General features: G+C 40.0%; 1 protein-coding gene across 1 annotated transcript in view; it reads right to left on the bottom strand.

Moving 5' to 3' along the window:
- CRY1 (cryptochrome circadian regulator 1) overlaps positions 1–24470 on the bottom strand; it is an 82252-nt gene that overhangs the window by 16953 nt on the left and 40829 nt on the right. The window contains exons 2-7 of the mRNA XM_048832314.2: positions 20606–20714; positions 17995–18137; positions 16129–16313; positions 13397–13485; positions 12833–12973; positions 12432–12743 (exon numbers count right to left, since the gene is read on the bottom strand). Coding sequence (XP_048688271.1) covers positions 12432–12743; positions 12833–12973; positions 13397–13485; positions 16129–16313; positions 17995–18137; positions 20606–20714 — 979 coding nt within the window. The remainder of the gene's footprint in view (positions 1–12431; positions 12744–12832; positions 12974–13396; positions 13486–16128; positions 16314–17994; positions 18138–20605; positions 20715–24470) is intronic.

Here is a 24470-nt window from a genome sequence, read left to right as displayed (position 1 = left end):
ATCAAGATGTCAGAAAAGATAGCATTTCAACATTTAAGAGCATAGTACTGACATTTGCACAGACTTGGTAACATCCAAAGAGTGCTCAATAAATATTTACACAAGTACCTCTTTATAGTCCATTCAAGTGGGATAGTGGAAAAGAGATATATCTGGCTTCTACAGCACAGAAGTTGGACATATTTTGTACAAATGCATTTTACAGATGGGAAACAAACACAGAGCAGTGAAATAACTCGCTCCGAGTCACCTAAGTGGGCCAGTGGCAGAGCTAGGAATAGAACCTAGGTCTCCTGAATCCCTGTGCCGTGCTCTATCCACTAGACCACACTGTCTCTGGTTAGGGGTGGAATTTTCTTACCTAGTTAGCTCTGTATGTTCTCTACTAGAAAGCTACATAACTTTCCCACTAGAAAGCATTAGGTAATTAATTTTCCAAAAAGCTATAAAAATGGTTTCAATTAACTTAACAGTTAACTTAATAATTAGAGAGACAAGGTGGGTGAGGTAATATCTTTTATTGGATCACTTCTCTTAGTGAAAGAGTGAAGCTTTTGGGCTTACACAGAGCTCTTCTTCCGGTCTGGGAAAGGTACTCAGTGTCACAGCTAAATACAAGGTGGAACAGACTGTTATACATGTTGCAAGAGACCATTCAAGGTGAAATAGACAGTTAACATTTAATAATTACTTATTCTAAAAAATTCTAGAACTTAACAGCTTTGACATATGAAGGTTTCTTACTTACTTGTAACTTGAGTTCTTAGAGATCGACACTGTGTAATTACATTCTTGTGACTCATGCCAACCAGTGCTGTATGGTAGAACCTTCTATTAGCAGTGCCCATTAGGCATCCATGCTCCCCTGCCCTCCCTGTCCAGCACTTGAGCACTTTCTGAGGGTGAGAGTTTAAAGGGGGCATAGGAACATTGCCCCCTCAGTTCCTTCCACTGCTAGAGCAGAAAACCCAAGATATTTTAATCTGGACTCTGCAGGAGTGGGGAAGGTGGTCGGGGAGCATGAATATGCAGAGTCCATCTTGAAGAACTCCAGTTACAAGTAACCTTCATTTCTTCTTCGAGCATCCTCAGCATATCCCCACTCTTGGGATAGTCTTGCAAGCAGTACAGCAAATTGAACAGAGGGATGAAGAGCTCTAACTAAGCAAGGATTGGAGTACCACTCTACCAAACTGGGTGTGTAACCAGGATGCCGTATCCAATGCATAATGCTCTGTGCAAATGTGAAACAACCTCCATGTAGCAGCTTTGCATATCTCAATAAGGGCAATATTTTTATAAAAAGCCACAGATGTAGCTACTGTTCTAGTAGAATGAGCTCTGGACAGACTAGGAGTAGGGAAAGAAGTTCTTCTGTAACATTCTTAAATGCACTAACCTATCTAGACAGGAGGACTGAGAGAAATGACTTTACCTTTAGAGTTACCAGCATATGAAATAAATAACTTGGAAGAAGACTTAACTCTTTGTTCTATCTAAGTAATATGAGAGTACTCTCTTGGTATCTAAAGAATGTAATCTAAATTCTCCCCTTTAGATGAATGAGGCTTTGGGAAAGAATAGATTAATGGTCTGATTTACATGAAACTCAAACAACTTTAGGAAGAAATTTAGGGTCTGGTCTAAGAACCACTATGTCCTTATAAAAAGTGCATAAGGGGGAGGAGGTCCACACCAGTGCATGTAGTTCACAAATTCTTCTTGAGAAGTAACTGCTATCATAAACACGGTCTTCGCAGATAAGTGAAACAAAGAGCAGCTAACTATAAGCTCAAGTTAGACAAGAGAGGAGTCCAAACTAAATTCAAATTCCATGGCATGACAGGGCCCTGCACTGGGGAAATACAAGTTCAGCAGCCCTTTCAAAAAGTTTGACCAGCATTGGTCAAACTTTTTGAAAGGGCTACTGAACTTGTATCCCCCCAGTGCAGGACCCTGTCATGCCATGGAATTTGAATTTAGTTATATATATATATATTTTTTTTTTCCATTAACGTGAGTATGGTATACAGCTAGATGAACCTTAATGGAGTGCAGAGACAACCGCACTCTTTTTAAGCATAATAGATATTTTACAATAAGTTGTACTGGAGCTAACACCAGGTCAAACACCTTTCCCAGTTGCCCACAAAAACTAATCTTCTCCACTTGAACCCATAACTTTTTTCTAGTTGATAGTTTTCTGGAATTAATTAAAATTCTTTGCACCTGAACTGAGCACAATCTTTCTAACTCTGTCAAAGGCCTATCGCCCAAGCTCTCAAATGTAATGACTGAAAATTTGGGTGGACAACCTTCCCCTCCTGCTGGGGTAGTAGGCCCATTGATGATGGGAGCATTTTGTCATTACCTTTGGATAAATGAAGGCATTCGGTGTACCACTATTGTCTTTGCCACTCTGGAGCAATGAGAATCATGCTAGCTGAATCTTGCCTTACCCTTTTTATCACTGGAGAATGAGGGGAAATGGGGGAAATGCATACACTGAACCCTCCTTCCCAATCTAGGAGGAATACATACGTCAATGACAGGCTGTCTGAGCCAGTTTTGAACGGAAATAGGGACATTTCCTATTGAATCTGGTTGCAAATATATCTCTGTCTGGAAATCTCCAAAGGCTGAAAATATCCTGAATTACCATATTTTTTAAGAGACCATTTGTTTGTCTGCAAAGAATCTCTGCTCAACTGATCTTCAATCATACTGTGTTCACTTGCTTCACACAGAGCAATTGAGTATACATTGTGCTGGATACACCAATCCCAAAGTTTTACTGCCTCTTTGCAAAGTTAAGATGATAAAGCTCCTCCTTGTTTGTTCACATATGTTGCTGACACATGCTCCATGGCCACTTGAACTACTGCATTTTGCAGCTGCGAGAGAGATGCTCTGAAATCTAACTGGATTTCCCTCAGTTCCAAAACATTTATGTGTAACAGGGATTCTCTGTCATTCAAAGGGCCTCAAATAAACACACTGCAAAGATGCACTTCCGCCCTGTCTTTGAAGCATCTATGGTGGTTATTACTAAAGAAGGAGAAGAAAGGCTGAACAAAAATGCCTTTGAGGGTATTTTGAAGTTCCAGCCACCACCTTAGCAAAAGACAAGTATTCCTTGGAACAGTGAGTAATTTTTGCATGCTGTCTGTAATGGGTCTGAAATTCCTTTGTAGCCAGCACTGAAGAGGTCTCATTCTGAGCTCGGCATACAGAGTCAAACATGTTGTGGATGCCATCAGACCCAACAGAGTTAACAAATAAACTACCATTCTCTTCCTTTTATGGAGTCGGGAATCACATCAATGAATGGAATCTTTTGTGATGGTGTGAGAAAAGACTTTTCTTTGTTTATGAGAAGACTTAGTGTTCTAAATAAAAACACGAGTAATCCAAATGGCTTTCTGTAATTCTTCTTTGGATGGAGCCTTCAGAAGCCAATTGTCTAAATACACGAAAATGAAAATTTCTTCTCTCTTCAAATATGCTGCTACCAGACCCGTTCATTTGGTGGACTCTGGGTGTGGTTGGTAGGCCAAAAAGGTAGGAGCCTATACTAGAAATGGTTTTATGAAAAAGTGTCCCTGAGATAAAGAGTACCAAACCAATCCAGAGCAGACAAGGAGGGAATAATCAACCCCCTAATTACCATTCTCAGTTGAAACTTCCTGATAAACCTGTTTAAAGCTCTGAGGTTTAGATTTGGTCGGTCACCTCCATTCTTTTTTGGATTAGAAGTACCCAGAGTAGAATCCCTTGTTCTTGGAACCTAATGGAACTTCTTCTATAGCCCCAGATTGCAACAGACCTTCCTTGTGCTTCCATCCTTAAGTTCTTATGGGAAGGGTCCCTGAAGAGGGAGAGGGGTAGGGGAGTTGCATGGAAGAAGAAATTTGAATTGGATGGTATAATCTTATTTTACTGTATCTAAAACTCATCTGTCCAAGGTGATATTTGTCCAGGGACTGTAGAAATGAGAGAGACTGTTCCTTAAAATATGGGTGGTATTTACTGAAATTGGTTTGATGCCCTTGTTCATCACATCAAACCCATGGTCTGACATAAGGAAAGGAAGATGTAGTTAAGAAGTTCTTTGTCCTCATTCATGACTTGCAGGATTTCTCTGTCTCCCCTGAATTTCAGAGGCTGTGTGGTGTTGTTGATAATAAGGACGTCTCCTAACGGTATAATAATAAATAATAATAATAATAATAATAATAATGAGGAAGAAGATAGAAAGTATTGTCTCTCAAATTTGAACATAGTTGCAGATGTTTTTCTACAATAAGGGAGGTAATAACCCCATAGATCTCGCAGTGGAGTGTGTCCATTTTCTCCAGCACTTCAACAGTTTTTTAACTGAACAGCCTGTCTCCTTCAAAAGGTAAATCCTTAATTTTTGTCTGTTTCCATAGGCAAAGATGAGGATCATGTACATCTGTGGAGTGCTACTGCTGATGCCTTAGCTCTTGAAGCAGTGTCAGAAACATCAAACAATGCCCTAAGGGCATGTTTTGCCACATTCTGGCTCTTTTTAATGAGAGCTGTTAAGCTTCTCTGATCCTCGGAGAGGTTCTTGGTTAACATTGAGATCTTCTCCCAGAAGTGAAAATAATACTTGGATATTACTGCTTGATGATTGGACACATGTATGTTTAAAGAAGCTGGTAAAAATAATTCTCTCCTTAGAGAGTCCAACTTTTTCCCCTCTTTGTCATAAGGAGTTGAAGTCGTCAAATGTAGAAGACCTGATTTGGAGCTCCGAATTGTTACTGCTACCACTAGAGAATTAGGCACATGAAAATAGGAGAACCCTTCAGTGGGACCTGACATAATTTATCTGCCTTTTTTTAAGCTGATTGACATGCATTGTGCAGGAGGTCAGACTAGATGATCATAATGGTCCCTTCTGACCTAAATATCTATGAAGATGGATTGGACCAGAGACCAAAATGGACAATGAGACCATACTCTTTACAGTAGAGCCCAAAATGTCAAAAAATGGATGCGTGGTTTCTTTCAAAGCTGCTGATGGTCATTTTAAACTTGATGCCACCCTATCCACTAGCTTTTGAAATTAAATCACATCCTCAGGAGACAATGCTGCAGTTACACTCACATTTTCGTCAAGAGATGAGCCACTGTCCAGGCTCCATATCTTGTTGAAATTTCTGTAGAGGAGATGTTTTCTGATGCTCTTCATCAAATAGTGTCTCCTGTAGCAAGGATGGGTGTCAAACATACAGCTAAGGGTAGCCTGGAATTCCTCCTTACCTGTAAGGGGTTAAGAAGCTCAAATAACCTGGTTGGCACCTAACCAAAAGGACCAATGGGGAAAGAAGATATTTTCAGATCTTGGGGGGGGCGGGACAGAAGGGTTTTTGTGTGTGTTCCATCTTGGGAAGCAGAGAAGCAACAGGTCAGAAAACTCCTTCTCCTATAAACCATCCTAAAAGTCTCTGATATTATAAAAATTGTAAGTAAAACCCAGGCAAGGCGTGTTAGATTATCTTTTGTTCTGCTTGTGAATTTTTCCTTTGCTGGAAGGAAGTTTATTCCTGTTTTTTCGTAACTTTGAAACTAAGTCTAGAGGAAGTTCTGCTGTGTTTTTGAATCTTTTGTTATCCTGTAAAGTTATTTTCCATCCTGATTTTACAGAGATGATTTTTACCTTTTTTAAAAATAAAATCCTTCTTTTAAGAACCTGACTGATTTCTCCATTGTCCGAAGACCCAGGGGTTTGTGTCTGTGATCACTGTGTAACCAATTGGTTAGGATATTATTCTCAAGCCTCCCCAGGAAAGGGGGTGTAAGGGCTTACGGGGATATTTTGGGGGAATAGGAACTCCAAGTGGTCCTTTCTCTGATTCTTTGTTAAATCACTTGGTGGTGGCAGTGTACCCTCCAAGGGCAAAGAATTTGTGCCTTGCGGAAGTTTTAACCTAAGCTGGTAGAAATAAGCTTAGTGGGTCTTTCATGCGGGTCCCCTAGAGTTCAAAGTGGGGAGGGAACCCTGACATGGGGGCAGCGTGGGTGGGATCATTTTGAACCAAACACACAATAGGATTTTAAAAGGACTTTTTTTTTTTCCCCTTTTGGATGCTTGGAAAGCAGGGAGGTTTTTTTAAGGATTTTTTTTTAAAGCTGGGAGCACCTGGAGTTTTTTTTCCTCTGCCTGAGGGCAGGGTAGTTAACCTCCTGCAGGGGAATTCACAAGTGTTTTTTTTTCTTTCTAGCTCTCGGGTTAGGCTACAGAAAGGGTAGGATGACTGACAGTGATGTCCAAAAGAAATTAGAATTAGCCAGATTGGAAGCTGACGAGAGATGGATGGAGGCAGAAAAAGCTGCCCATGACAGAGCTATGGAGGCCCAGCAGCATGCTCAGGAGGAGACGGAAAGAGAGAGGAAGCATGAACTGGAGTTAGAGATGGCAAGGGCTAAGCAAAGTATACCAAACAACCCTAGCAATCCTTCTCCAGGTACCGCTTCCCATCACAGTAAGTTCCCTTCTTAGACAATTTCGAAAGGGCCTGCCGTGGGTACACGATCTCTGCAGACCAGTACATGGTAGAGCTGAGGCTGCACCTCAGTGGACCCTTAGCAGAGGTGGCGGCTGAAATACCTAAGGAACACATGAACAGTTATGAACTTTAAAAAACAGGCCAGAATCAGAATGGGGCTAACATCCGAGCCTGCCCGTCGGTGGTTCAGAGCTCTAAAATGGAAACCAGACATGGCATTTTCCCCACACACCTACCACACTGTAAAAAATTGGGATGCCTGGATATCAGGAGCAAGTGTTAAATCTCTGGAAGATCTCTTTCCTAACGCAAATGGAGCAGTTCTTAGAGGGTGTTCATGAGGAAACAGAAAGGTACATCCTAGATGGGAAGCCCAAAACAGTAATCGAGTCAGGGGAGATTGGAACCAAATAGGTGGAGGTGGCGAAAAAGAAAAAAACTAGTAGCAGTTGGAGCGGATATCAGAAGGGGCAACCCGAGACAACACCCTATCGCCAGGGGCAGCCCAAGGCCCCACCTACATTCCAAGGAAAAACCCAAACACCTTATTGTCACCCAACACCAGTCTCCAGCAACCCACCTTGCCACAGTGGCCAGTCAGCTGGGCGATGTTTTAAATGTAATGAGCTGGGGCATGTGAAGGCCGACTGCCCCAAGAACTCCAACAGACTGCAGTTCATTACACCGGAGTCACACCAAAGGTCCTCAGGCCTAGATGCCTCCCAAGTTCCCTCAGAGCGAAAGGAAACTGAGTGTGGGCGGGAAGAAGGTTATCGCGGGGAGGGACACTGGAGCACAAGTGTCGGCTATCCATCAATCCTTAGTGGACCCCAGCTTAATCAACCCAGAGGTCCAAGTGACGATTCAACTCTTCAAGTCCAACTCTTTTGACTTGCCTACAGCCAAGTTGCCTGTCCAGTACAAGGGCGGTCAGGAATGTGGACTTTTGCAGTCTATGATGATTATCCCATTCCCATGCTGCTGGGGGAAGACTTGGACAACCATGTGAAGCTAACTAAGAGGGTGGGAATGGTCACCCGCAGCCAGGCTAAGCGAGCTGTCACACCTAGCTCTGTTCCTGAGCCTTCAACAAGGGCCCAATCTGTGTTACCAGAGACTCAGACTGAGGTGATGGAACTGGAACCCCTGCCAACGACTGCAACAGCCATAGTGGATCCAGTCCCAGAGACCCAGCCAAAGCCAGTCCCAGAACCGGAACTGGCAAAGCAACCAGCACTGAGTCCAGCACTTGCAACCCTGCCTACACCTCCAACACCAGAGGGCACCACCAAGCCTGCACTGGCAGCAGCAGCTGAACCTACGAAAAAGGCTCAGCCAGAGCCTGAAACACAACATAGTGCACCAGCGGAGAGTGGTTCACAGTCAGTCAACAGAAACAGCCCCATCACCTGCATCGCTTCCAGAGGGACCAAGCCCAAGTCCACAATCCAGTGAGGAACTGAGATCTCCAGCACCAAGGGAATAGTTCCAGGCTGAACAGGAAGCAGATGAAAGCCTCCAGGGAGCTTGCCAGCGGCACGGAGCAACCCACCACCTCTCAGCTCTTCTAATCGATCCCAGTTTGTTGTAGAAAGAGGACTTTTATGCAAAAGTCTGGTGGGCACCAGGAAGACTGGCATCCTCAGAGACAGTTAGTAGTTCCAACTAAGTACCGGGTAAAGCTCTTGAGCTTAGCCCATGATCATCCTAGTGGCCATGCTGGGGTGAACAGAACCAAAGACCGTTTGGGGAGGTCCTTCCACTGGGAAGGAATGGGCAAGGATCTTTCTACCTATGTCCAGTCTTGTGAGGTGTGCCAAAGAGTGGGAAAACCCCAAGACCAGGTTATAGTCCCTCTCCAGCCACACCCCATCATTGAGGTCCCATTTCAGTGAGTAGCTGTGGATATTCTGGGTCCTTTCCCAAAAAAGACACCCAGAGGAAAGCAGTACATACTGACTTTCATGGATTTTGCCATCTGATGGTCAGAAGCAGTAGCTCTGAGCAATGCCAGGGCTTAAAGTATGTGCCAGGCACTAACAGACATTTTTGCCAGGGTAGGTTGGCCCTCTGACATCCTTAGAGATTCGAGAACTAATTTCCTGGCAGGAACCATGAAAAGCCTTTGGGAAGCTCATGGGGTGAACCACTTGGTTGCCACCCCTTACCATCATCAAACAAATGGCCTGGTGGAGAAGTCTGATGGAACTTTGGGGGCCATGATACGTAAATTCGTAAATGAGCACTCCAACGAATGGGACCTAGTGTTGCAGCAGTTGCTCTTTGCCTACAGGGCTGTACCACATCCCAGTTTAAGGTTTTCACCATTTGAACTTGTGTATGGCCGTGAGGTTAAGGAGCCATTACAGTTGGTGAAGCAGCAATGGGAGGGGTTTATGCCTTCTCCAGGAACTAACATTCTGGACTTTGTAATATGAGAGATTTTTAGGGTGGTTTATAGGAGAAGGAGTTTTCTGACCTGATGCTTCTCTGCTTCCCAAGATGGAACACACAAAAAAACCCTTCTGCCCCGCCCCCCAAGATTTGAAAGTATCTTCTTTCCCCATTGGTCCTTTTGGTCAGGTGCCAACCAGGTTATTTGAGCTTCTTAACCCCTTACAGGTAAGGAGGAATTCTAGGCTACCCTTAGCTGAATGGTTATGACAATGGGGAACACTCTCTAGGTGTCAGATCCAGAACCCTTGGTTCTGGTGAAAGATGTACCAGGACTGAAGATTCATGCTTCATAAAGTGACCGTGGTAAGCTTGGGTTGACCAATATGGCTAAGGACTCCAAGGCCAATCCTGCTGGTCACTCCAATCCTTCATTACATCTCTTGTTCAGAATATAAGGTGCCAAGAAGAGAAATTCTGATCTGAAAATGATCAGATCCTAGGCATGCTCGTGGGATCTGGCTCTACATCTGTGGATCCAATATTGAAGCAACAAATGAAGTGACCGTGGTAGGGATCTGGGTCATGGAAAGTGATGACAAATCCTTTCTTAACAATCCAGCTGGGGGTCTTAGATTGTGGAACAGATATTGGATCTTCTCTGCATTTAGTGTCCCATCTCAGTCTCTTATCAGAAGAGCCATGAGAAACAGTCGGAAACTAGTTCCACAGAATAAAGCATTAATTTTTGAGTCAAATTGGAGGGCTTAGAAATGGTCAAATCCACCAATCTGGAACTGGAGCTTAGTGCCAGGACCAATCCCTTCGTTGTTCCGACTTTCTTGAATTCAGATGTACTCAGAGCTGATTCAGGCCTCCCATCCTTATTTTCTGATCCTTTAGAGTTCTTGGATCCCAGAAGTTTGACAGACAAGACCACTAGTAATAAAAGGGTCTGAAGTCTCTTTTGTCTTTCTTTGCTAGCCCAAGATGTGAATGTGCTATAGATGGGTAATGGCTCCACCCCAAACATTTTAAAACACTGAACCTGCAGGACAGATACTGGGAAGACCTGTGTGCAAAACGTGCACTCCTTGAGCCTGTTTTTCTTCATACTGGGATCAACCGTATTGAAAAATAAAGCTTTTTCTTAAATCCACAATCTTATCTAAATCTAACCTAATTTATAGGTTACAGTAAAAACTAACTATAGACTACTAACTATAGAACTATGAACTAACAGCATTACACTAAGATACAGGCAATAAGTATCAGTGGATCATGAGATCTGTTGGTTCACATTCTTTTACTGCTGCAGCTGGAAGGAAATGAGGTGCCAACAGTGCCACAACCTCTTTAAACTCTCACCCTCAGAACATACTTGAGCATTAGATGAGGTGTACAGGAGAGTGTGGGCACCTAATGGGCACTTCTACTAGAAGGTTCTACCGTCCTGCTGCACCACTCCCAAGACAGGGACTATGTAGTCGTAGAGGACACTCAAAGAAGAATTTCAAATTTCCAGTGCTTTCTATAGAGAGAGCTGATCTGGTCAATCCTAACTTGCATAAAACAAGCTCCCCTGCTTAGAAGCATCATTAAGATTGTTGTATGAAAGAGAGAGAATCTTATTCCTTGAAGGAAAATTCTAAATAGTGAAAAGGTTTTCTAAAGCTGCTTTGAAAGTTCCTTTTCAATACATATATTCTTATTTAGCACACATTTAAAAAGTATTCAGCAAGTAGTTACTTTTCCTTTAAAACTTACCTAATCTCAAGATGTTCTATATAACAAAAACAAACCGTCTAATTCCCTTCCCAGGACAATACTAAACCACAAATATTAATGTGACCCATGACTAGAATTAACATATTCTGCTAGAAATCAGAAATAAAATAGTAAAGTTTAATACACAGCAAAAAAGTGTGTGGGGGAGGGGAGGGGTTAATTAGGTATTTTCTTGCTAAACTTGTATTTAATACTTCATTCCAAATTAGAACACTTCAGAAAGCTAAAAAGTAGAATTTAATCAGTATCAGTTAACAAGAGCTATTTAAAGATATTAAAAAAACCTATAAAACTTGCTTGAATACCTGCAATTATGCCTTTTTATTAAAACAATTAAGTTATGTATTTTCTGAAAAATATTTAGTTGCAAGACTTTTAAGCATTTTTAAATTGAAGTGGCCACCAATCTAACAAGTTTAGAGATATAAGGTGGGTGAGGTAATATCTTTTATTGGACCAACTTCCGCTGGTGAGAGACAAAACGTAAGTACACAATTGCTCCACTAGATGCTCCCCTTCAAGCATACTTGCTAAGATTGTATAACATACTACCTAGAATTAGCAGGAGAGATTCACTCTCACCAGCACAGGGAGGTATAATTTATATATTTTTATACTACACAAATGTTCCTCTGTACGTTGGGTTATTTACTCCAAGGGTAGACCAAGTAATATCTGTAATATGTACAATCAAATGCACAAAGCTGTATGTTATAGGCATACAGATATATAATTTATATGTGTATAAATTGCATAAGACAAGCTGCCTTAGGATTTTTCGTGCAATTACTTGCATAACCAAGAGTTCTGTTTACATGTGAAACAGGAAAATGGAAGTGAGCACAACTCAACAGTTAAAAAAATAATTAAAAGAAATATTATAAGTGAGCTTACAACACAGCCAGCAAATGTATTAATCTTCAAGTTTCAAACACTAAAAACTTTGTTTATAACTGTAGTTAGTTAAAAAAAGTGACCATATTTAGAGATGCTTTTGTTTGTGTTTCAGATAATAAAACACAAGGACTGAACAAAGAATGGTGCAAATAATAGCAATGAGATGCACACAATTTTGTACTTTGAATGGCCATGTCTCCAGTTTTAGGAAGATTTGGTTAGTTAGTTAGTTGTACTAACTAATTGTGATCACTCACAAATCATGTTGTCCAACATGTATGGGTCTGATATGGCCAGATGCTGAGTGTCCTCAACACTTACTTTCCTGCCCCCACCTCAATTCCCATTTTGTTTTCTCTACTAACCTGAAAAGAAAAGGTTGGTGGTTTCTTTTTTGGAAGGGGGGGGGGGTGGAACGTATGTTTGGGAAAGAATTTCTATTAGCTGATGAATAAGCTGTATTTATTCTTCTCATAGAAATGTACGGCTGAAAGGGACCTCAAGAAGTCATCTACTCAATTCCCCCATATTCTATTTAAATTTTTAAAAAACCCATAGATTTAATAAATGCTGACCTCAATTTTCAAACTGGGTTACCTAAAGCTAAGCACCAAAGGCCATTTCTATACATCTACAAAAGGGCACGCTCTGCACCTGAAAGTTAGGCCTCAACACTCCTATCAGAACTACATGGTTTGAATGTTTTGACCACAATTTAAGCTTTAAAACCTACGTTGATGCATTTACCAATGGATATCTTTTGTATATAATTCTTATTATCTACATCAGAAATTCATTAATGAAAAATTGTACCTTCATTCCTTCTTCCCAACTAATCCACAGGTCACCTCGAGTCAAGAAGCATGCCACAGCATGTCTGGCTAAATGGTGAATCCAACCTTCCTGCCGGAGCTGTGTCATAATTGCATCAATCCAAGGAAATCCTGTCCTGCCTTCTGCCCACTTGGCCAAAGCCTCAGGATTCCTATCCCATGGAATCTGAACACAGATGGGATTTCCCTCCATTTTATCAAAGCGTGGATTATTAGTAGCTGCTGTGTAGAAAAACTCACGCCACAAGAGCTGGCCATATAGGGAGAGGGGAGGGGAGCTGTTCTTCTTTACCTGAAAGGCATCACAAAAAGAAAACATATTTTATTAGAGTTTTTTTCACTATATATAAACATGATTATCTGACCAAGTTGAGTTCATACCTTTTTGTATAGGTCCGTTAACTTGAAATAAAAAAGGCGACAGGACAGACAGCCAAACCGCAGATAGGGACTAAGCCCTGTGGGACTTGCAAGAAGGGAATTTGCATTCATTCGTGGTCTTTCAAAGTTTGCTACCCAAGCCTTAGAAAAAGAAAAACAAATTGGTAGACTATAGATTAGATGATTCACAGGCAGAGAAGAAGATTATAAAGTTGAATATACAACTGAAACGTAACTAATGATTAAGAAGTTATCTTTATAGTCACTTTTTGTGACTGACGGTATCTCCACTGGAAAAAGCATTCATATATTTTTCAAAATTACATGAGATGTTATCAAATTTTCTTTTAGTTCAATTTTTACACAAGTTGAAAGTCTAAATTTTCATCGACTTTTAAAAATCATTACAAAAAATAAAATAGCTATTCAATCTGTATCAGGATACTGGTCTTTGGCTGACGTTTCTTGGAAATTCTGCTCTCCCCCCCATACTTATTTGTAATAGTAATTAACCATGGTTTTCAAGATGCCAATTTTTGCTTACAGCAATGATTTGCAACATACCTTTCGTTCCAAGTGCCTTTCCAGTCGTGTGAGAGCTTCTGTTTCTCCACCTGGCCACACTGCTGAAGGCAAACCATCGGTATCAAAACCTGATGGGTGAATTAAAAGAAGAAAAACAACATTTTTTAATACTATAGCACAAAGAAACAGTAGTTATCCCTATTCTTGGAGAATAACCGTATCATGGTTTGAGAACATTACTGGATAGCAGAATACAGCTTTTAAAACAATGTTTTGTAGGACTTGTCAGTTTGGCAAACTACTTTAGAACACCATTTACCTGCAATCAATTTAAATATGATTTTGATGCTCTATTATAAAAGGCAAAGGTGGACAGATCTTACTTCAATTCTTTTTTACGTTTCCCTCGGCATGGACAATTTAAAAAAAAACAAACTATTTCCATTTTTGTTTACAGTTTCATTGTTGAGTTTTCAGCTCTGTAATGTTTGGGATGCAAGAACTACAGAGATTTTTATTTTTTAAAAAGAGACAACCTTTTCCATTAGAATTTGAAAAATGCATAACAAAAAAACAAAGGACAGCCAAAATGTTAACAGATGTTAACAAAATGTTAAATGAAAAATTTTAAATTTGGAACAAAAATTTAGAGAGACAAGTTTTATATTCTCCATGTCCACTGAAGGTAATCTTCCGCAACGGATATTTAGGTTAGCTGTTCAATATTAGGAAAAACGTTCCAACTATAAAGATAGTTAAGCACTGGAATAGGCTTCCCAGGGAGGTTGTGGAATCCTTGTCATTGGAGGTTTTTAAGAACAGATTTACTTGGTCCTGCCTCAGCACAGGGGGTTGGGCTAGATGGACTCTTGAAGGCCCTTCCAACCCTATATTTCTATGATTCTATTCTACTGAAAAACTGAGTGCCTAGGAGCAGATCAGAGAACCAGGAACTAAGTCAGTAACCAATGAGAAGGGTATGCTGCATAACACAGGGACTCAGCAATCAGTGCAGTAGTGTCACTGAAGTAGATACTTAAAAGTTTTGTTAGATTGGGTCTTAAAACTGCAATTTTTGAAAGGGACGAGGTCAACTTGAAAATTTGTCTGACAATTCCGTACCTGCTATAGTGACAACTCACAGTATTCTGGAGTGTAACAAGAAGCTAGTAATTTCCCCCCCCCAAGTTTGAAAAAAGACATTTGTTGGAGGAGCAGAAACATCCTTATAAAATATTTTTAAATTATTTGTAAGGATCCGGACATATTTAAAAGGTGTTCCAGGAGAAACTGATGGTGAATGTCAAAAAGTTCAATTTGTCAGTATCTCTTTGATTCACCATGCTAGGATTAGTCTGACATGTTTTCATATGTGCACTTGTGTTTGCGAGATTAAAACAACGATAACTACACAGATCATTACTGTAAACAGTATTATGTAAAAAGTGATTTGCAAAGTTGTTACTAAGTGTTGAATTATATGCTAAACTGATCAAATACATATTTTACTTTTTGTTCTATTAAACCAAGTTGTGTTATTTGAATTGAACTGGACTAGACAGAGCAGTGGAGGTCTGACAAGATTTTTCCAGACACCTGTGGTGACAGCCTGAAGGCAAAGTAATAGTCATATTTGCTTGTGTTTAATGGAAGTGACTGAAGACTAAATACACTAAAAACAGAATGAGGATAAAGGAGTCTTTTTATTATTTTACTTTCTTTACTTTATCATAATGTCTTTGTGGCTTTGCAGAAATAGGTTTTTAGCACTGGTTTGTATGAACACAGGGTGCTATCCTGGAGCACAAAGATACGGAAGGTGTTCAATGCAAAAGAGGAGCTGTAAGGATATAAGCAGGAGTGTTGTAAGAAAGACACGAGAAGTAATTCTTCTGCTCTACTCTGCGCTGATTAGGCCTCAACTGGAGTATTGTGTCCAGTTCTGGGCACCACATTTCAGAAAAGATGTGGACAAACTGCAGAAAGTCCAGAGAAGAGCAACAAAAATTATTAAAGGTCTAGAAAACATTATCTATGAGAGAAGATTGAAAAAATTGGGTTTGTTTAGTCTGGAAAAGAGAAGACTGAGAGGGGACATGATAACAGTTTTCAAGTACATAAAAGGTTGTTACGAGGAGGAGGGAGAAAAATTGTTCTTCTTAACCTCTGAGGATAGGACAAGAAACAATGGGCTTAAATTGCAGCATGGGAGATTTAGGTTGGACATTAGGAAAAACTTCCTAACTGTCAGGGTGGTTAAGCACTGGAATAAATTGCTTAGGGAGGTTGTGGAATCTCCATTATTGGGGGTTTTTAAGAGCAGGTTAGACAAACACCTGTCAGGAATGATCTAGATAATACTTAGTCCTGCCATGAGTGCAGGGGACTGGACTAGATGACCTCTCAAGGTCCCTTCCAGTCCTATGATTCTAAGCATATTAGCTAACTACAATGTTTTCAAACAAGTGTGCTCTGAAGTGTGGTCTGATATTATGGGTAGATGGTTATGCTGCAGGAAGCCAAAAAATATAGGGTTTGACCCTATCCATCTAGCCTCATACAAAAAAAAGTCTTGGAGTCACTTGTTTAGGCTTTCCACCTTTGCTGTAGGTTGATCTGATGGCAGCAGTTTTAGTTTAATTATGAAGCTTAAGCATAAAAGTCACCTGGCACCCGAACAAGATTGAAATAAGCATGTAGAACATTTTTTAAGTAATATTTAAAATGTGTCTAACATAGTGCAGTGCATGAATATAAGGCTTATAACGTACCTAGCTCTTCTAGTGACGGAACACCATATTTCTCATCATGGTCATCAGAAACTGGCGAAGTGCACTTTTCCATTACTTCTGCAGTGATGGTTTCCACTGGCATCTCCAGTGGTTCCATTCTACTGATTAAAGTCTGAAATCTTTTATAGGTAAGAGGTGGCTGTCCTCCATTTAATTCTATAATCCTGTGTTCAAAAAACAAATGCCTTCATTTCATACAAGTGCATATTACAAATTTATATACATATGCACACACAGGAAATCTGTTCTTACCTGCAGTTTGAAATCTGTTTTTATATTATATATATATATACATATATATATACACATATATATACATATACATATATATACATATATATATATATATATATATATATACACACACACACACACACACACACACAGACAGTTTAAACCTTAATTATACAACTCCAATCCCACTAGGGAGACAAAAGAACTTAATTACATAAACAAAGTGATTATTATTCTTGCTTTCTGGGTTGAAAACAAACTTCTCATCAGTAAACAAATAACGAATAAAAATGTTTAAGGTAAACAAATATATACACATGCTCAAACAGATTAGAAACAGCAGTAAAAATAAAGTTATTGCAAAGACGAAGACATACATACAAGCCACCAATTAAATGCTTTACAACTGCAATTTGGAAGAAAATATTACTGTGGTATTCCGATGGAATAATATGGTAACTTTACTCAGGCAAAAAATGAAGATCTAATGTTTTTTATGGCAGCCACTGTACATGCATTCACACCCCCCACCCCGCTTCTATACTCCACTTTTTCCTCAAGAATAATTTGCTTCAGATATACCTAAAACTCCAGAGAACATTGAAGCAGAATTTAAACAAACCCTAATATTGTAGCATAGAATGGTCAAACCACGTTGTGCAGAGGGAGCAGCATTTTTTGTTTGTTTTTTTTACTACTTCATTAGTTTGTTCCCCCTCCCCCAGCTACTGATGAAACAGTGGGTTCCAAACAGTGAAAGAAAAATACAAATGTGAGGAACTACTGGAGAGATTGAAATAAATGACTTCTAAATTAGCTATAACAGTATAAAACTGGAAACTAAAACATAGCTAATAAATTTATCAAAATCTCAGTGGGACCAATACTTTACATTTTGTGGATTATGTATGTATAATAGGGATCTAGTACTAATCCATTAAATACAGTGGTCTGTAGAAAAATATAAACAAGACATCGTGCCAGGCAAGATGGTGATTTCAAGCAATCCCCAATAACCTTCTAGATACATAAATGAAAGAAAGGGAGTGTTTGAAAAATATTCGATTCAGAACTAGCTCACTAGAAACAGTTAAGGACTTTAAACTTCTTGCCATATTTGCATACTGAAGACTATAATAATTGAAGCAAGGGTGCTGATCTTGACCTTTAGTATTCTGAGCAGGTTCTTTATCACCCCGATGGTATGGAATGATAGAAAACTGTTAAAAATCGGTATATATTGCACTATATACAAAAACTAAAATTTAAACACGATAAATCCTATTTAAAGTGAATTATAGGCATTTATGCACCATATCCTCACAAAAAGTAGGCGGCCATTTTTATAGACCGATTATGGCATATTTTATTAAAGGACTGATATTTTGGCTTCCTTGAAGCATTTTGGAGTTCAAAACTCTACTTAGTATTGAAATAAGATGTCATTATTTCACTGGGGGGTGGAGAGAAGGAAGAGGAATGAAACCTGACTAAGCATACAGAAAAGAAGACTGCAAACTGTGCATTGCAGTTTCTGTGCAAAACAATGACTGAATGCTGCATAAAAACCACACATTACTACTTTGTAAACTTAAGACAGTGGTAACTTACTTGTCTAAGTCATATAACGTATGTGAAATTCGTACAATGACCTCCACTCCGGCTTCGCTAGCCAGCTTCTTAATTGCTGCATCCCTCTCCTTCCCAAATGGCTCAGAATCATATTCAATAGAAAGCTTTGCAATGTTCCATTCCTGAAATTTAGGAAAAAAGAAGTGTTGGTTAGAAACAACAGGTGCCGGGGAATGGAGGGAAAGAGACACTTATTCCTTCACACCTAATTAGATAATAATCCAGTCTTGCACATCAGCAAAAGTCAAAAACCTTAAGAGTAGCAGTAGCAAAGATAAACTAAAAGCCAGGCCTCCCTCTCGCCATTATTCAACACTTTCTCCCCCCAGAGAATAAATGCTGCCCTTTAAGCATTCCTGTCAGTTAACTGCATGGGAAGATAAATTCCCAGACAGAATTAATTCAAAAAACAATCAAAGTGACTTTTAAAAAATTACCTCAAAAAAAGAGGAAACCAAGATGCAGTTTTATAGCCCCACAGCCTGAATCACCTGACATGGGCCAGCCACAGTTGTTTTATTGTGCAACAGACATACTTTTGGTGGACTCCCAGGGTATCCCACAGGCCTACTTTCTTTGTCCTCTGGACAGTCAAGTTTGGTGGACAGTTAAGTTTTCCCACACTGCACCACAAACATTTTGGGAGGATGCTAGGAAGTCTGGGATATGGGTGGTTGGACGCGAGCCCACATGATGCAATGTAGAGACTGGACCCAGGGTTCAACAATTCCTAACCTGGGGTTACAAATGACTGTAGAGGCTCAAGCCCTAGGTTAACAAACCCAGGGTTTGCTAACTCGAGTTCTATTAAGCCTGGGTTTACATTGCAGCGCAGACATACTCTTAAGAGTCTTTCTGGGAGGCCTCTACAGTTTTCCTCTAGAGAGTGCTTGTGCTGAGCTGGCAGGGGCACTTTAGTTGATTGGAGACCAGTGTATGGCGGGATGAAGGGTGGAAGGGAATGTTCTATCATGAGGAGTCTCCGTTTAATTTTCCAGTTCTTCCTAACTCTGAATTGAAGTGCTAAGCAGAAGCTTCATTTTTAAGAGATCTGTTTTCCCCCGAGGCAATGGATGACAGTGGGAATGCCCACGGCTCACCAGGAGGGCCTCCTGGCAAGTGGGGAAGCGTTTGAACCCCAGTTAACCAGAAATACTCTCCCGTTGAGGTAAAAACCTTCCCAGAGGGAGAATATAATAAAAAAGATAAAATGGACCTCATATAAACCAACTACTAGCTACCTTACGCTAACTAAACTAACTAGGATAAGAAACATCTATAAGGCAAGCTCAAAGTGGACACTGCTGAAACTCCATCTCAGGCCAAGGTGGGTGAAAAAACAGATAGAAAATCTCCTATTGAAGGCACATGTGCAGCTGAAGTGGAACATCCATAAGGACAATACTCAAAGGAGGAGAACAAGCTCTTGAGCTTCACAGAGCTCTTCCTCAGGTCTGGAGAAGTTAACCAGAGAGTATGTCTACACTGCAATTTAACATCCGCAGCTGGCCAGTGTCAGCTGACCGGTATCAGACCCTGGACTCCAGCCCGAGCCCAAACAGCTACACCACAATTAAACAGCATCATAGCTTAAGCCCAAGTCAGCTGATGTGGGCCAGCCATGGGTGTTTAATTGCAGCGTAGACATACCCAGATGTCCAAGCGACATACAAGGTAGGACATTTTGTTAAGCATAAGGGATTCACACACAATTCCTGGCAGGTTTGAATTGTTTAGTAATAAAAGCCTCCCCACACAAAAACTTTAAATGTCCTCAATACAAGTCCTTTTAGAGTCTAGGTATCTAACTTTATCAAAATAAGTCAAGCAGCATGTAGCAGAACTAGCTTGACAGCTAGCAATTATAGCTTGATTCTATACAATTAGAAAAGTTATGATCCCCCAATTTCCAAGTTTAAGTTTATAAATTTAAGAGGAACAGTTTGAAACATTGGATTCTTTTTCCCCCCTCAAAAAGATGAGACAGTGAGACACAATGGATAATACAGGGGGTAGAAGTAGCCCTCCCAGCCTACCCTGAACCCACCAAAAACCAACCAAAGGATTTAACCTCTACACAGGAATCTCATTAGATATTAGGAATGACTATAACATTTCTGTCCATGAACCTTGAACAATTTTCCCAGAATAAAAGCTTCCTCTCTACTTCAGGGGGAACTGTCAAACCAGGAGGAAAGTTAGCAACAGCATAAAATTTCTATATACGTTGCAGGCTATTATGAGCTATATTTTATTTTACACAAAAAAGAGCAAAGTCAAAATAATTTCAATCAATTAATGGGAACATCAGTCAACAATGAAGCTGCTAAGCAAAAAAACCACACATGTCTTTAAATCCTTCTTTCTCAGAATAGGCGCCCAACCAAAACTTTCTAACCTTAAAAAGTAGTGAGGGATTCAAAGGTATTTAGATAAGTACTGATTTAAGTTAAAGGGCAACAGGAAGTGAGTCTTCCCAGACAAAACTAGTTTGATGATTGAAAGCTAAAACTTCTGAGTGGAGGTGAAAAAGTGAATGAAAAGAAAAGTGAAGCATTTGAATTAAAACACACCTCTGCCTAGAGCTTACCTTAAAGAGCCTGGGAAACACATCTGCTGGCTGTCCACGAATCACAAACAAACGAGAATTTAATTTTCGTAGATTGGCATCAAGATCTTCAAGACACTGAAGCAGAAACCTGTAGAGAAGAAAGACCTTATTACAAAGCAACATTTACCTTCCTGAAATAATTCAAACAAACATTTTCAGTTAGGAAAGGGGGAATAGAAGTGGATAGTCAAATAGAAACTGCCAAGTTTCCAGGATTTTACAGAAGACCTGCGTTCATACATGCATATGCTTGTCGAGATTCAAATTATACATACTTATTTTGACTGCAGTTGTTTATATTCACATGTATTGTTCTATACTGAATTGAAAAAAAATGTATCATACATTTTAATTTCGGAATGTACCAAAATGAATGCTAGTTATAATTTGGAGTGCAGTTATTCAATAATGGAGGGGCAGCAGGGGAGTGAAGAACAGGAGTCAGTCAGTTGTTAGGAGAATAAAAACTTTGTGTAGTAAGGCCTCATACAATATAGTAACCTAAAATGTGACTGAGTACTAGGGTAGCTAAAGTCACACTAGATGATCATAACAGTCCCCTTTTAACTTAAAAAATCTATAAAAATAGGACTTCTATGTACTAATTAAGATTTGTGGCTAAATTTCATTGTCTTAGCTACCCATTCAGTAGGATTATTTAAACAGGGCAAATAAAATAGCCAAACCATGAACCCTATAAACCAACCAAAAATGGTCTCTAGTATGGCTAGTCTACAAGTTTTCCAAATGGAGAGATTATTTTAGCAAGTCTTTCCAAGTCCATAAAACTTAAATGTGAAATTCATCACAAGTACAATTAGTTACTATGAATTAACAGTATAATTTTTTTGCATACAGCAGTTAATCTATGCAAATTAGGATATAACTGTTTTTACATATTTAACAAGGAGTATGGAGGATTAGTTAATGTTTATAAACTACTTTGTGAAATGTTATGCAAGTCTGAAGTATTCAAATGTTGCAAGCAACACACACAAAAAACTTCCCATGGACAAGATGTAGCAAGAATAATGCATCATCATAGGTTGGGAAGAAAATACTTCGGTGTGTAAGATATACACTAACACAGTAAACTCCTTTTAGCTGCACTAAAAAGGAACTCATAGTCATCACCCCTCCTCCCCCCCAATTGTACAAAAAAGAAAATTTGAGGAAGATGTTTAAATTAACTGTCAGCTCAAGTTAATCAACAGAAATAGACCCTGATGTCTATGACATCATAAAACAATCACCACAATTTAGCTAAACACTTGCAGAATCATTGATAAATAGCTTTAAAGTAACAATATATAGTTTTTTGCCTGCTGCTAGCCTCCATACACACAGAAATTTTATTGCTAATTCTGGTATGTGATATGATTCAATAAACGCAGAGTGATGGGTATCCCTTCCCATCAAACAAGCACACTGGCAACAGATAATTTCTAATTCACATATTTCATCTCTGCCAGCATCTCTCTGCTCCTAGCATGAGGATTTTCAGTGCTGTAATTTGTTTTGGATTAGTGCCAACAGTAACTATTTTTAAGGGGAGGACGACTAATTTTTTGACCAAAGGACAAGTGTCAATAGCAATCAAGCCTGTTCACAGAAAAGAATTGATAATCAAGAAATTCTGTTTTCTGTGGTCCTCTTGCCATCAGTGTCAAGTGATAGGTTCCAAGTAGCTGTCCCAAGCAGAATGAATACAAAGAAGCAAAAACAAAGGTTTCAGCTTTACTGACCTATCTAGGTACAGCTTCCCAGTTTCTCCATGAAGACGTGGAAGAACTAGACCCCAGCTAAACACTAAAATAGATGCAACAGTGAGCCTGGAAAGGTACATGTAGGTGAAGATGGGAGGAGGATAATGTGTCACAGTTGGAGGACTTGCTGGCTGAACGCTATGCTTTTTTCAGTTAGCACTTACCGTGTTTAATTATTGTAACGGGATGGCCAATTCTCCTACCCACCAGGCCAAAATTACTGCTATGTGAAAAGCTGCTTTCCAGGACCAAGAGACAAAGAGGCTTCCATACACAGGTATGGATAAGGTGGATACGCAGGTAGATAAGTTTAGTTCCATAAGTCCTTTGACCCCAGGAAAGAATAAGGGGACCATCAAATAAGCCTAAAGGATTAGATACTGCAGCCTGACACAGCTTATGTAACAAGAATTAGACCCTATAGGAGACCTTTAAATACTACCCCAAAAGAAAATGAAGGCAGAGACTTGAACTACTGTACAAGGAACTAGGGAGCAGAGCCGTCCCCATGGGATGGCGAATCGGGGTGACTGCTCAACGGGAGCTGTGGGGGGCTGGTGCCTGCAGGCGAGGGCAGTGCATGGAGCCCTCTGCCCTCCCTCCCCCAGGGGCCGCAGGGATGTGCTGCTGGCCGCCTCAGGCACAGGATCTGGGCAGGCAGGGAGCCTGCCTTCACCCTGCTGTGCCACGGGGCTGGCAATCCCGTGGGATGGACTGAAAGCCCTGACGGGCCAGATCCAGTCCCTGGGCCATAGTTTGCCCTCCTCTGGGCTAGAGGTTCTAGAGCAAAATCAAACAGAAGAGAAATGGGGCAGCTCTGCCTCACACTTCTATATAATGGAAATGGAGCAAAAATAACACCACTGGTAACTACCCTGGAAATGGGGTTAGAATATAAAAGCCTAATCCAAGCAATACACTGTTTATCGACTCAAATTTTGCTAACATATGAAAGAGATAGTGCCAGCCCGTGCAGTCAAAGGCCTTTTCGGCATCTAAAGAAATGAGTTAAGATTCTTTAGAATTTCGTGAAGTGACAAAATATAAAATCAATTGATCTAAATTATCTGAGCCATATCTATTATGAAGGAAGCCCACCTGATTTACATGCATAACATGTGAAAGAACTTTGGTCAATTGCATAGCAAGAGCTTTAACTAAAATTTTAGCATCACAATTGATTAAAGTAATTATAGGCCAATTTCTATCTAGTCTAAGGTCTTTCCCAGGTTTAGGAATAACTGAAATTACAGCCCTTCTTTGAGTGGGTAGCAGAGTTTGCTCGTTCTTGGCCTCACTGGAACATATTCAATAATCTAGGTGTTAAAAGTTTCAGAGAACTTTTGTAAAATTCAATTGGAAACACATCTGCACCAGGAGTCCTTCCAAACACATTTCTTTTATAGTCTGAGTCAGTTCTGTGATTTCTACAGGGGCATCTAAAAGTTCCTTCTGAGAGTCAGATATTTGTGGCAGACACAATCAACTAAAGTTATGTATAGCATCTTTACTGATTCTCTCTTCTGCTAAATATAGTTTTGAATAAAACTGTTGAAACTGTTTATCAATATCTGACTGTGTTGTATATAATTTATTGCTACAGGTGCAAATAGCAGCAACCTCATTTGTTAGCCTTTTGTTTAAGTCTGTATGCCAACACCTTGACAGCTCTCTCGCCAGATTCCCAGGAGTTCTGCTTCAAACAGAACAAAACAAACTCAGCATTTTGGGACAGAAGTTTGTTGATTTCATATCTTAGATTGATGAGGGTTCTGAGTTTCTCTGTGGAGGGGGAAGACGCATAGTCTACATCCAAGGCCTTAATTTCCTTTGTAAGGCTATCAATTCTATGTTCTCTCCATTTCTTTTTAAAGGTAGCATAAGAAATGAAGGCTTTTAAAGCCTCTAATGAAGGCTTTAAAAGGCTTCCCAAAAAGTGGTGGGGGCATTTGTTTAAAACAAAAAAAAGTTCTAACTCCTGCTGGACAGAGTTAATAAATGATGTATCAAACAGCAGAGAGGCATTTAATCTCCACAGTTTAGTTAGGTGTGCATACCCTGGGGGCCTAAAACATATA

Source organism: Caretta caretta, chromosome 1 (genome assembly GCF_965140235.1).
Source record: "Caretta caretta isolate rCarCar2 chromosome 1, rCarCar1.hap1, whole genome shotgun sequence".
In the NCBI taxonomy this organism is placed as follows: domain Eukaryota; kingdom Metazoa; phylum Chordata; order Testudines; family Cheloniidae; genus Caretta; species Caretta caretta.
The sequence above is the reverse complement of the archived record's forward strand: the minus strand, read 5'-3'. Positions and strand labels throughout refer to the sequence as shown.